At 45.6% G+C, this 12,964-nt stretch overlaps 3 protein-coding genes across 3 annotated transcripts; 2 read left to right on the top strand and 1 right to left on the bottom strand.

Annotated features, from left to right (window-relative positions):
- Window positions 1–8,620: 8,620 nt before the first annotated feature.
- C8R40DRAFT_1097571 (ATP synthase subunit C-domain-containing protein) lies at window positions 8,621–9,841 on the bottom strand. The gene is made up of 7 exons (XM_046227779.1): window positions 9,717–9,841; window positions 9,543–9,654; window positions 9,411–9,488; window positions 9,314–9,350; window positions 9,182–9,260; window positions 8,951–9,127; window positions 8,621–8,884 (listed from the first exon to the last, which is right to left on the bottom strand). Exons 1-7 carry the CDS (start codon window positions 9,787–9,789, stop codon window positions 8,805–8,807), a joined length of 636 nt encoding a protein of 211 aa, XP_046087627.1. The 5' UTR covers window positions 9,790–9,841; the 3' UTR covers window positions 8,621–8,804.
- A 1-nt stretch (window position 9,842) lies between these two features.
- Window positions 9,843–11,066, top strand: C8R40DRAFT_1097565 (P-loop containing nucleoside triphosphate hydrolase protein). Its single transcript, XM_046227778.1, has 7 exons — window positions 9,843–9,889; window positions 9,942–9,993; window positions 10,044–10,128; window positions 10,176–10,340; window positions 10,407–10,641; window positions 10,696–10,752; window positions 10,806–11,066. Exons 1-7 carry the CDS (start codon window positions 9,849–9,851, stop codon window positions 10,840–10,842), a joined length of 672 nt encoding a protein of 223 aa, XP_046087626.1. The 5' UTR covers window positions 9,843–9,848; the 3' UTR covers window positions 10,843–11,066.
- C8R40DRAFT_1097562 (Septin-type guanine nucleotide-binding (G) domain-containing protein) lies at window positions 11,067–12,914 on the top strand (the record flags this gene model as incomplete). Its single annotated transcript, XM_046227777.1, has 8 exons — window positions 11,067–11,283; window positions 11,407–11,538; window positions 11,664–11,745; window positions 11,953–12,090; window positions 12,173–12,290; window positions 12,406–12,507; window positions 12,566–12,714; window positions 12,813–12,914. Coding segments are annotated over exons 1-8 (893 nt in total), but the record flags the coding sequence as incomplete, so codon positions are not given.
- Between the last annotated feature and the right edge of the window lie 50 nt (window positions 12,915–12,964).

Here is a 12,964-nt window from a genome sequence, read left to right as displayed (position 1 = left end):
TTACCTGTATGTATATGTCCTTTTTGTTACCTCTACCCAGAACACATACACTGACGTTCTTCTTAGCTTTCTTACGCAAGGGGACCTGTCATTCCACTTGATCTAGTCATTAAATCAGACAACGTTCAGACTCTCTTCCCTCCTTGTGCTATCATCTGTCGCCTTCGTTGAACTCTACAGTTTGTCCTTCAATTGTAAGGGGACAACTTCAATAACCTATCGTTCTCTGCTCTACAGTTATCATCCCGAAGAGAACAAAGTTGTCGATCCTAAGCTCAGAAAAGACGAGTTCGAGCACTCAGAACTCGCAACGTGGTGGCCTTTGGTCTAATCTTCAAGGTCAGAGAAAGGAACATTCAAACGAACACTGAGTGGCGATCATCCATATCGGCTTTAGTATGTTGTACTTCTGTCTGTTGAACTTGCTTCTAATGGTTGGATTTTTTTCACATAGATCTAGAGGCCTCTCGCTTCGAGACTACGGCAGCAGCGCCGGTGGCGTCTGGCACCACTTGAAGCGACCCTCCTTCCTCGTCCTTTCAAAATGCGTGCGCCAAGGCAGCTTTCAATCTGAGATACCAAGTGCAACTTGCACCATGGCGTCTACGGAAACTGTGAGAGTCTCTGGAAATGCTGCGTCCCGAACGACGGCGACATTGTCAAACTATGTGAGAGCTTGATGATCAAAAGTGCGCTCAAAACAGGTTCTGACACTGCTATTGTTCAGTAAGTCAACTTATTGCTTTGCTTGTCATATATATACGTTACACCCTGACTGCGAATACAGCAAGGAACAACATCATAGCCTGTTTAAATATGGATACCACATAACCGGATTCGTGGTTAACAGTGTGTTGTTGCATTGTCCTTTGTCTGTTTACCAACTCAAACTTTTGTAACTAGATGCCACAAAGACTTCTTTTTTGGTACACTGGAGTATTACGGAACCACCTGCGCCCGGAGTGCCAGAAGCGTTACCAGATCTTCCAAATAGTCCAAATCCTGTCATTTGGCGCATCGCTCTCCAACGATAGCCTGGTATGTCTGGGGTGAAATAATGTCTTTCAGACGTCTACACAGTACACATGTGATCGGGGTTTTGTTTTTTAGTAGGAACTCTTCGATTTCATCCCACTCCGTGAACGTAGAGATATTTGCGCGGTACACAGGAAACACCTCTATCTGCTTCACTACTTCTCAATAAGGTTCCTTAGGCTTATGTTTCAGCGGAGTCGATGGCTAGCAATTCTGACGCTGGGGTTTGATTGCGTCTGCGTCTTGTTCATCACGCGGGAGTTGTAAACATACTGCTTACTACGGATATGCATATAGTCACACTTGTGACTGATCACACTATATATACAGCTCTACTTCGAGATTACATCTTATCCGCTTCCCTCCATCTAGTCACATAGAGTACTCTCCTGTATCCTAGATTTCCTTTTGTCCTTTTCTCTCGCTCTTCCAATCATAGCCGATTCCTAGTACCTGGCCCACTTGTGAGTGTTGACTAGTGTAACCTGCGAACACAGCAGGTTTCCACTTTTTTTTTACTACGTTTCGAGCTTGAATTGGGTTTGCCCAATCTTAAAAGAAAATATCCGCATAAACCAGTTTTTTCTAACGTGTTGTCCTTGCCTTCATACATAAGAAGACTTCAGACTTCAACAAGTGTTCCATCCTTCGTCTTTCGTACCTCCATTTTTCGTATCTTGCCTTTCGTCTTTCGTATTTCGCTTTTCGTGACCCATCACGTATCTCACGTTTCGTGACCATAACTTGTCAACGTCTTCGTATCCATCTTTTCTGTGTCGCACCTCCTCTTCTCCTTTTGCGAGTGACCTGTTAACAACTCGTCATTTAATAGATTTCCTTCACCTACCCTGGCTGACTCATGTCCTCGCCGTGAAGGTTTACGCAGTTCTGTCAAGACACCTGTTCTCGATCCTTCAGCTCATTCATCTTCATCTTCGAATTCAGAAATTCCTCAGCTTCCAAGTCTCCCTAATTCTCCAAACCAGATTCTTGTTCCAGTCACTCCTCGCACTTATTCACCTGTTTCATCAGACGAAGATATCATGACCGCTCGACTTAACGAATCTGGGAATATCGAGTTAAGCCATGGCAAATACGGGCCTCGCGTAAAGCCGACAGCGGTTTTGTCTCCTGAAGATCTCGATGATCTATACGAAGATTCACGTCGATTTGCTAAATTACGTTCCGAGGAGACTATCGGCAACGTACGTGAAGTAATTGTGGACGCTTTTTCTGCCCGTGTTCACCGAGATTGGTTCTGTTCCGAGAAAGCTACACACCTGGCGTTAGCCTTGGAACTAAAAGATCCGGTGGACGATACTGGTCCTCCCACCTTTCCCTTCCTGGATGCCCTTCGTCGCAAGTTCTGCGGACATGACTGGGCCCAGGTCCATTCTGCTCGGCGGGACGATCTTTGCATGTCTGTTGGCGGGGTTGGGTGTTTTGATGAATACCTCTCACAAGTGGAGGGGTGTAACAATCGCCTCAAAGGAGTTGGAAATTACCTGACTCCCCCTCAACTTCTTACAATTCTCGCACGTGGCATCTCGACAACTCTGACGGCCATTCTTTCTGAGCAGGGCACCGTCATTGATGAGACGACGGTCTATAAAGATTGGATCACTTCTTGTCGGGATCTTGAAGTACGCTTTAAAACTCGCCTAATGTCTGCTGATCGTACTGGCCGCCGTGGAAATTTTCCTTCGGGTAATGGTAACAACTTCCCTCCTCACAAACGAACCACTACCAGTGACCCTAGCGGTCATCCTAATAAACGTTCAACTACTGACGGACCTGCATCAAACACTGGAACGGGGCCTTTCTACATGCGAGCCTTCAGTAAGATGCCGGAGGCTATGCAAAAGGAACAACGAGAATTGCTGTCGCGTATTAGTGCCTGCGTGAAGTGTCGTACTGCGTGGGGTACTTGTGCGTCTAATCTTGACAAGTGCCCGGGTGCTACGCTTTCAGTTCCCTGGCGGCCACTCACCAAGGAGATGGTCGACTGGGCTATTGCAGCTCATAAATCGACTGGTCGTCCTATATTGTACAACGCTATTCTTAAACAGGCCAATTCAGCAACTTCGGTATCTTCCATCCAAGGTCCTCCTCTTGAGGATATCAGCGCTTACATTACAAATGATACGAGTTGTGCCCCTCCTGCTGCGGCAATTTATGGCGCTCGCTCTGTAGCTCATGTGGCGCGTGGTGAAAACGTTTATGGTTCCTTTGCTGGTCCTTCCATGCGCCGTTCTGACTTTTCTTCCTCTTCACGGGCTTCTCAAATTGTTGCCCCGGTGATTGGACAACACCATTTAACTCGCGATGACACCGACGAGGATGTGGATTGGTCTGACGGGTCCATGTCTCCTTCACCTGCTTCTCGAACAAAGGCTATTGCGATGATCGAGAAAGAGCCTTCGCCGGGAAGTGAAAATGGTGCAGGTGTCGTTTCGGACAATGTACGTGTATCTCCGATGCCTTTTGAACTTCCACATTTCGTATGGTCAGCTCGTTTAAAAAGTTCTACTTCTGAAATTTCATGTTCCCTTTTAATTGATGACGGGTGCCCTTTTGTTTTAATCCGTTCTGATATTGTTCTCGAATTAGGATTAAAGCAGCGCACTCTTCACCGCCCACAACAAATGTCCGTCGCTATGTCCGAAGGCACGCCTCAAATTTTTGAGGCTACACATTTCTGTAAATTATCTCTTGACGATCCTTCTGGAGGTTGGTCCTCTCGTGTGGTTCGTGCTCTCGTTGTCCCTTCTTTATGTTATCCTATGGTGTTGGGCATTCCTTTTCTGGCCCACAACTTTCTTGTTACCGATTATGCAGCTCGGACTGTCATTGACAAGACCTCTGGTTTTGATCTCATGAACCCTCATATACCAACTCCTCCCTTGCCGTGTCGCAGCCCTAAACAACGTCGCCGTGATGTTTTTGATACTTATGAAGATACTTTAGAAAAGAAAAAAATTGTCCTTGTAGAACTACGCGCATATTTTCGCGACCACCCTCTTTTACGTCAATCCGATCCTGTACTACCCATTAATGTAGCAGCTGCCGTCCATTCTCGAATTGAACAATTGGCTGTACTTGAAAATTTACAACGTCGTGGGGAAGATCTAAAGTGGCGTTTTGCTGACGTTTTCGGAGATATCCCTCACATTGATGAACTCCCGACGGACATCACTTGCAACATTTCCCTTAAAGATGCTAATTTAACTATGCAATCCCGTGGATATGCTTCCCCTCGCAAATATCGAGAGGCTTGGTCAGTACTTATTGAGAAGCATCTGCAGGCAGGTGGAATTCGACCCTCTTCTTCCCAGTTTTCCTCGCCTGCCTTTCTCATCCCCAAATCTGACCCTAACGCTTTGCCCCGCTGGGTAAATGATTTCCGGAAGCTAAATGCTAATACAATTCCTGATCGCCATCCCCTGCCCCGTATCGATTCCATTTTGGCCGATTGCGCAAAAGGTCAAATCTGGGGAAAGATGGATATGACGGATTCCTTTTTCCAAAGTCGCATGTCACCTGGTTCTGTGCCATTAGTTTCTGTACAAACCCCATTGGGACAATATGAATGGTTAGTCATGCCTCAAGGATTGCGGAATGCCCCCGCAATTCAGCAACGTCGCGTCACTCAAGCACTCCGTGAATACATTGGGAGATTTTGCCATGTGTATCTTGACGACATTATCATTTGGTCAAAAGATGCTGAGGAGCATGCCCATCATGTACAACTCATTCTGGAAGCACTACGGAAAGCCAAACTTTATTGTAACCCAAAAAAGTGCCAATTCTTCCAATTAGAAATAGACTTCCTTGGTCATCACATCTCTGGCCGTGGTGTGGAAGCTCAATCGTCGAAATGTGAGGCTGTCCTACATTATCCCACACCCACGTCTGCATCCGAGGTTCGCCGCTTTCTGGGAATGGTTCGTTTTATTGCTGGATATCTTGAAAACCTTGCGGAACATACTAGAGTCTTGACACCATTGACAAAAAAGGATTGTGAAAAACATTTCCCCGTGTGGACGCGTGAGCATGAGCATGCATTCATTTCCATAAAAACGCTCGTGCTAAGCCGACAAGTTCTTACAACAATTGACCATGATAATCCTGGGGATAATCACATATTCTTAGTAACGGATGCAAGCGATTGGCGGCACGGCGCGGTTCTCATGTGGGGTCCGACCGGTAGCTTTTGACTCTGCTCAATTCTCAGGAGCTGAGCTAAATTACCCCGTACACGAAAAAGAATTACTCGCTATAGTCAGATCGCTCCGTAAATGGCGTGCAGACTGTTTGGGGATGCGCATTCATGTTCTAACTGATCACCGTACTCTTGAAAATTTCGAAACACAAAAAGATTTGAGCCGGCGTCAGCTCCGCTGGCAGGAAGAACTTAGTCAATTTGATCTTGAAATTGCTTACATTCGTGGTGAGAATAATCCCGCCGCTGATGCTCTAAGTCGAATTCGCGCTGGCGCCTTACCTTCGGACCCTGCCCATGGTATAATTGAAAGCCCCTCCAATGTGGAAAGCTGGAAATCTAACCCTTTCATTTGCTCCTCGGTCCTTTCCCTGACTGCCAATAGAGAATTCCTCATGCGTATCAAAGAGGGTTACGATCATGATCCTTTCATCCTGAAATTAATTGAAGGGGGCTCACTGGTCCCAAATGTTTCCCGTCGTGATGGGTTATGGTTTGTCTCAGGTCGTCTTGTAATTCCTGCTTACTTGTCACTTCGTGAAGATCTGTTTCATTTGGCCCATGACACTTGCGGTCATTTCGGTGCGGACAAATCTTATGCCATGCTGGCGGATTCATATTATTGGCCACACATGTGGCGCGACCTTTGCAAATATTACGTGCCAGGTTGTGAGGATTGTCAACGAAATAAAGGTCGTACGTCAAAAAACGGAAAAGGTATTACATCCTCTCCCTGTTCCTGAAGGACGTTGCGAAAGTGTAGCCATGGATTTCATTGGACCATTACCTGTCGACCAAGGTTTTGATTGTATTTTGACAATGACGGACCGTTTGGGTTCAGACCTAAAAATTATCCCTACCACAATCGATGTTACGGCTCCTGCGCTGGCGAAACTAGTTTTCGATCATTGGTATTGTGATAATGGTCTACCTTCGGAGTGGGTGTCCGACAGAGATAAGCTTTTTGTTTCCGAATTTTGGTCCACATTAAACAAACTGACCGGGGTCAAAATAAAAATGTCGTCTTCTTTCCACCCTGAAACTGATGGTTCCAGTGAACGCTCGAACAAAACTATTAATCAATGCATCCGTTTCTACGTTGAACGGAACCAAATGGGATGGGTTAATGCGTTACCAAAAATTCGATTCGACATTATGAATTCCATAAATTCTTCTACTGGCCTTTCAATGTTTGAACTACGTTATGGCCGATCCCCGTGGGTACTCCCACCTCTACTAAATGACCCCTCCCTCCTTGTTCCGAATGCCTCCACCGATGCAGCCGCAGCGCGTACCTTCCTTGAAAGAATAAATTTAATGGTTCGTGAAGCCCAAGATAATCTTACCCTTGCCAAGGTGGTTCAAGCTTATCAGGCGGACAAACATCGTGGTCCTTGCGAATTGTTTGAAGAAGGTGATTGGGTAATGCTTTCAACTTACCATTGCCGGGAGGTCTTCAAAAAGGCCGGTGAAAAACGCGCAGCGAAGTTTTTCGCACGTTTCGATGGACCTTATAAAATCCTTAAAGCATTCCCGGCCACATCACACTACACCCTCGACATGCCAAACCAACCAAATGCCTTCCCGTCTTTCTACGTTGATCAACTTAAGCGTTTCGTGCCGAACAATCCTGCTATATTCCCTGGCCGTCAACGTGGGATTCCCGAACCTACTATTGTTGATGGACATGAAGAATTTGATATTGACCGTATCCTCGACTCACGGCGCCGCGGCCGAGGCTGGCAGTTTTTGGTTCGTTGGGTGGACCAAGCCCCTTCCGAGGACCGTTGGCTTCCTTATAGTGCCTTACACGACTGTGAAGCCCTGGATGATTGGGTTCGCAATGGGGGTGATGGCCCGCCTCAACTTTTAAATTCCGTGGAATTATACTGAACGACCGCAAAGCACTAACTATATATATATATTTTTTTTTACAGTCCTGTCTTGTCTTTAGTTGGGTGAGGGTGTAAACATACTGCTTACTACGGATATGCATATAGTCACACTTGTGACCGATCACACTATATATACAGCTCTACTTCGAGATTACATCTTATCCGCTTCCCTCCATCTAGTCACATAGAGTACTCTCCTGTATCCTAGATTTCCTCTTGTCCTTTTCTCTCGCTCTTCCAATCATAGCCGATTCCTAGTACCTGGCCCACTTGTGAGTGTTGACTAGTGTAACCTGCGAACACAGCAGGTTTCCACGAGTGTCTTATCAGTCACATTGATATGTGATGGCTCAGTCGAGTTTTCATCCTTTCTAAGAGGCCTGAAGATTGTTCATATTTCATTTCAGCTCTCTGCAACACTGATAAGTCTTGATTCATAAATGTTTCCAAGGACACCGAGACCCTTCCTTTCACTCTTTTCAAATTGATTTGCGAGATTTGTCAATTTAGTTGTAAATTCACTGGCTTGGAAACAAAAAGATTCAGACTGTGCTTCTATTCAACCGAATGTTTCCATGATTGAGTTTATTTCGTTTATTATATACACAATGTTGAGATATTTTGATTCATTAAGACTATCTACACTGTTATCGATGCAGATGAATAAATAATAATCAAGTCATGATTCCGTTGGACAGAATTTTTTCTACTTCCGGTGTGTTGGGCCGAACTTAGGATGACGATTCAGAGGTAGGGAGAATCCACACTGACAAGGCCAGGCTTTCAAGCTCAGGTGCCACGAGTTTTCCTTGGCCATGTCCAATATTTGCACTTCTGTATACTCTCAGTCCAGTGAGGTCCATTGTCGGATCGAGGCGTCGTAAGCGTGATCAATGACCATCGGTGACGTGGTTGAGGACGAGCTCGCGTCTAAGGTCTGAATATTGGACAAAAACGGCCTGGAATGATTTTTTCGACAAGCCAATTGTTGCAATTGCTGGAGCTTCGTGTCAATGATCCGACTATATAGAAGAAATTTGAACAATTTCCCTGAATTTTCCTGGGGAAGGTTGCGAACAGGAGCATTGAGGAGTATCGAGAATATCCTGATGCTCCTTCAAAAGAGCTCGAAGTTTTTGGACCTCCGCCTGACCACGGTCAGTTTCCTCCTGTCTTCATCCGATGGTCAGAATGTAGAATTTATATCCAGCAGGAGAAGCAACAGGGAAGACACTTGTAATTGAACTAGTGTACAACCACACTCACCCCACAAAATCGCCACTTATTCGCCTGCCACCGTCATACATCTCGACGCACTTCGACGTACACACAACTACACTGGATTTGTTCATCACCAATCAGGGTCCCCACCTAGCGACCACGAATGCACGGCGTACTCGAATGCGACCTAGTTAGAAATTGATCATGGAGGAAGAATCGCACAGCATGGGGTCTTATAGATCATACTTTGGGAAACCAGCATCGGTCTTGGTTATTTTCACTCCAACAACATATTGACGTTTACTTAGTACTGTACCAATCGATCTGTAGAGCGAACGGACATTGAAGTCGAACTAGCATATACTTTGACCTTGTTATTGATGCATTATATCCATAGTAAAGAAGAGTCCATCATTCTACTCGAATGCCAGTCAATGCACAAATAGCGAAGCCATAGGCGAAGATTCTGCGCCCTTGAATTCTTGTGCTGAGCTTGTCATGAGAAGTCCGACTGAGAACAGAGCATAATCGTGAGCATAGTAGTGGAGAGACATGGGTAAGCGCGTGTAAGACTGACCAATAAGCCCGAATAAACCCAATATACTACCAAACACCTCTACGACAAGGATTTTGACAAAGAGATTGGGGTCGGCGGCGTCTGAAAGTGCAGCGGTAGAGCCGGTGATGCCGACGCAGACACCACAAAGGAGGTTACACATGCCAACGGTGAAGCCGCCCCAGAACATGGCGAACCCTAACATCACAAATAAACAGATGTTAATGGAGTACGGAGAGAAGGTGGACTCGCCAGTAAAGTAGTTTTGTCTGGTGTAGAGGATATCGTCTGGAACGCTGGCTAGTTTTGCAGAATAGACGATGCCGATGATCTAAGAGACTGAGATGAAGGTATCCCCGGAAAAGAGAGAAGCTGAGGACGTACAACGCCATATATGGCCACGACTTCGCAGAAAATGATACTAAATTCGATTATCAGCATTTGCTCAGTGTAGAGCTAATTTGCTAATTTGTTCACTCACCTAATGAGATTCTTCGTCGAAATACGTGGCGCCCTAACACCTCCCCCAAGAATCGATGAGCCGGTAATGAAGATGCCCCTACACATGGATTACATCAACCTTCGTTCGAACTCTTTCGCCTTATACCCTCACCAGCCGGCTCCAAGCACACTTAGCCCTATGCAAAGACCGATTCCAGTCGCAGCCCACGCGTATGGACTCGATTCTTCTAAAAACCTGCCAACATTGAACGCTTCCCCGGAACCTGTGACGAGGCGGAGAAAATGAATAGGTATTACTGAGCTTCATTCTTGGAGACAATCATACCGGTGAATAGAAGATATAATGCGACGACAATGACGATGAAGGTTACGAGACCATAATTGTAGTAATAGCCCATTGTATAGTGGGAAGAGAAAGAGGAACTGATTGATTATATAACGACGGCGACTCCTTCGAATGTACCATTTGCTCAAAGGCTTGCATGAACATTTAACGAGGTATTTACTCTGATTGGTGTTATGCTCTCCAAATGTGATGACTAGTTCGCAGGAAGGAAGAATTCTCAGTCATCATTATCGGCCTCGACGGCGCTGGAAAGACTGTGTGTATTGGAGGATGTCCTTCACTGTCAACATCTATAATGAACTGTAGACTCTACTGGAAAAGATTAAGACTTTGTATAATGACACTCCAGGTCTTTCTCCGGACAAGATAGGCCCTACTGTTGGACAAAACAGTCAGTGGTAATTCGAGTTCTATAAATCCTGTCCTCAATCGTTTTAGCTGGTAAGATCACCCTGCCCTCGACGATTCTCCAGTTCTGGGATCTAGGAGGTCAACGGGGTATCAGGAACATCTGGCACAAATATTACGATGACTGTCATGCTGTGGTCTACGTTATTGACGCCGACGACCGGGAGAGGCTGAGCGAAGGTTGGGAGGTCTTTGGTATGTGTAGAAACAGTCTGTGGCCCAAGTCACTGCTTTGTTCTAATATTACAACTCGTTTCCCAGACTCAGTACTATCAGCACCACAAATCCTCGGTGTGCCCCTCCTCCTACTCGCGAACAAGCAAGATAGTCCGCACAGTCTTTCTGTGGAAGAAATTCGTAACGATTATGAGGATTATCACCAACGTAAGATAGAGAACGCGAGAAGAACCGTGAGATATGGAGAGGGTGAGGACATGACTGCACGGAAGGAGAGGATCGCGAGCTTGGATGTTATGGGTGTGTCGGCTATCGAAGGGTGAGCCGGTGGATCGGTATGTTCAACTGATTACCGTTGCTCATTCGTTGATAGAACTGGAGTTAGAGGAGCTGTGGACTGGTTGTTCATCCGTGTGCAGAATAGTCGGAGGTAAGCTTCATTTTACTGGTTGCACCGGACTCATTTAAACTTCGTTATTTCAGAGATAGACAGAAGAACACTACTAACTCATCCACTTGAAATGTGCCGAATCAGTGAATGTTGTACATTATAATGGGTAGCCTAGCTTTGAAACTGAATAGTATTCCTCAGAAAATTCTTCGAACGCCGCTTCCAGTGTGTAAGAACGGAATTTCCTCAAGGTCAAGGAATCTGGAAGATAGTTTCTCTCCATTATTTATCAGTGATCGACTGTGGTCGTCGAGCGGCCCTCGGACGCCGAGGCGGGTCGTTAAGGTATCACGTGCCGCAATTCCAATACGAAATCGACGAAGGTTTATACTTTTCTCTGTGAACTCAACCACCACCTGGCCACCTGCGAATTACCACGTATCAAGCGTTATCCGCCTCTCTCTTCGCCATCTACTGAAAACGTTCGGGATATTTGAACTATGCCACCCAATATCACAAAGCGAAGGCGAAGCAAGGCCAAGGGTGTTGGATTTACTGTAATGGTTGTCGGTATGGGGGTTTAATGGTTCGATGCTCAAGATTCTAACGCGATGCTCAACTACCTCTCTTTGCTCTCATTAAATCTTACTATTTAAATCAAACTCAATTTCGACTCGTATTGGACTGTTACAGGTGCCTCCGGGACTGGCAGGACTACCTTCGTCAACACCCTCTGCGAATCCGAAGTTCTTCCTCACAAAGATTGCGATAATCCGGAAACTGCTGCACTCGAAACAAGTCTTGCAATCAAGCCGGTCAACGTCGGTACGTTCATCCCTTCGTTTGTGTGTAATCAGCTGTGCTCTGTTCTAGCTTTAGTCTTGCTGCTCAGCTCCTTGAGATCTTGCGAAGGAACCTACTAACTACTACTTCTCTATTCGCTTCATCAGATATCGAAGAGGACGGACTCAGGATAAATTTGACCATCGTCGACACACCTGGTTTTGGGGATAACGTCAATAATGACCTTGCGTACGTGAATCCATCCTATTCGTCTACTCTTGCCTTGCTGGCAGGATTCACCCTCATTCGTGCCGCAATTACGTTCCATGGAAAAGGAACATGGAATAGTCAAACAGCCTTCCTTCACCACGAATGTTGTAATCGAATTTGCGCATTCTTCATATTACTTCCCCTTTTACGCATGATTTTAACACGAGACGTCTTCCTAAATTTTAGCTTCCAAGAGATCGTGAATTACCTCGAACGCCAATACGACGATATACTCGCAGAACAGTCGAGAATCAAGCGTAATCCACGTTTCCGTGACAATAGGGTACACTGTTTGCTGTACTTTATTCCTCCAACAGGTCATTAGTGAGCATATACATCCCGTTAGGTTTTTTTGTTATTCTTTCGCTGACCATAATCTTCCTACTGCTACCCCCTTGTTTCATAGCCTGAGGGAAATAGATGTAGAATTAATGCAAAAGCTATCACATCGAGTCAACGTTATTCCCGTTATAGGTCGTTCGGATTCGCTGACTTTGAGCGAATTGAAGGCGTTCAAAAAACGAGTAAGCTACTTCCGCTGATTTTGTTACGTAGCTTAGTGCAGAGTTACCCTCACACTCATTTCGCTGCCATATTATTCCTATTGACCCTTCGTCGTACTAATACAAATTCTTTCAGGTCATGGAAGATATTTCGCATTTCGATATTCCAGTGTACAACTTTCCTTATGATGTGGAGGAAGACGATGAGGATACTATTCAAGAGAATCAGGAGCTTAGGGTGAGAATCCGTTCGTTGCTTTCCATCTCCTGAACTCAGGAACGGTGTCGCGTTGCAGTCCTTGCTTCCCTTTGCCATTATGGGTTCCGAAGAGGAAGTCGAAATCGATGGCGAATATGTCCGCGCGCGGGTGTACCCATGGGGTGTGGCTATCGTTGACGACCCAGAACATTCTGATTTTAGTAGGCTTAGGGGCGCAATCCTTGGGTGAGCAAGTTTCGTCTTTTCCTTTATCGTAAATTTACTAATGATTTCACTTTTTTCTCAACATCCATCGCTTCGTTTCGTCTCGCTTCAAATACTAGTACTCATCTCCAAGACCTCAAGTCGTTGACCGAGGACGTACTTTACGAGACTTACCGTACCGAGAAGCTTTCTAGGACCACCGGGTCATATATGGAAGCTCGGTACGCTTTAGCTTGGATATTATTGCCATCGACCATTCTGATAACTATCC

The sequence above is a fragment of the Lentinula edodes genome (genome assembly GCF_021015755.1).
Source record: "Lentinula edodes strain Le(Bin) 0899 ss11 chromosome Unknown C8R40scaffold_12, whole genome shotgun sequence".
NCBI lineage: Eukaryota > Fungi > Basidiomycota > Agaricomycetes > Agaricales > Omphalotaceae > Lentinula > Lentinula edodes.
Note: the sequence above shows the minus strand (reverse complement) of the source record. Positions and strands in the feature narration are given on the sequence as shown.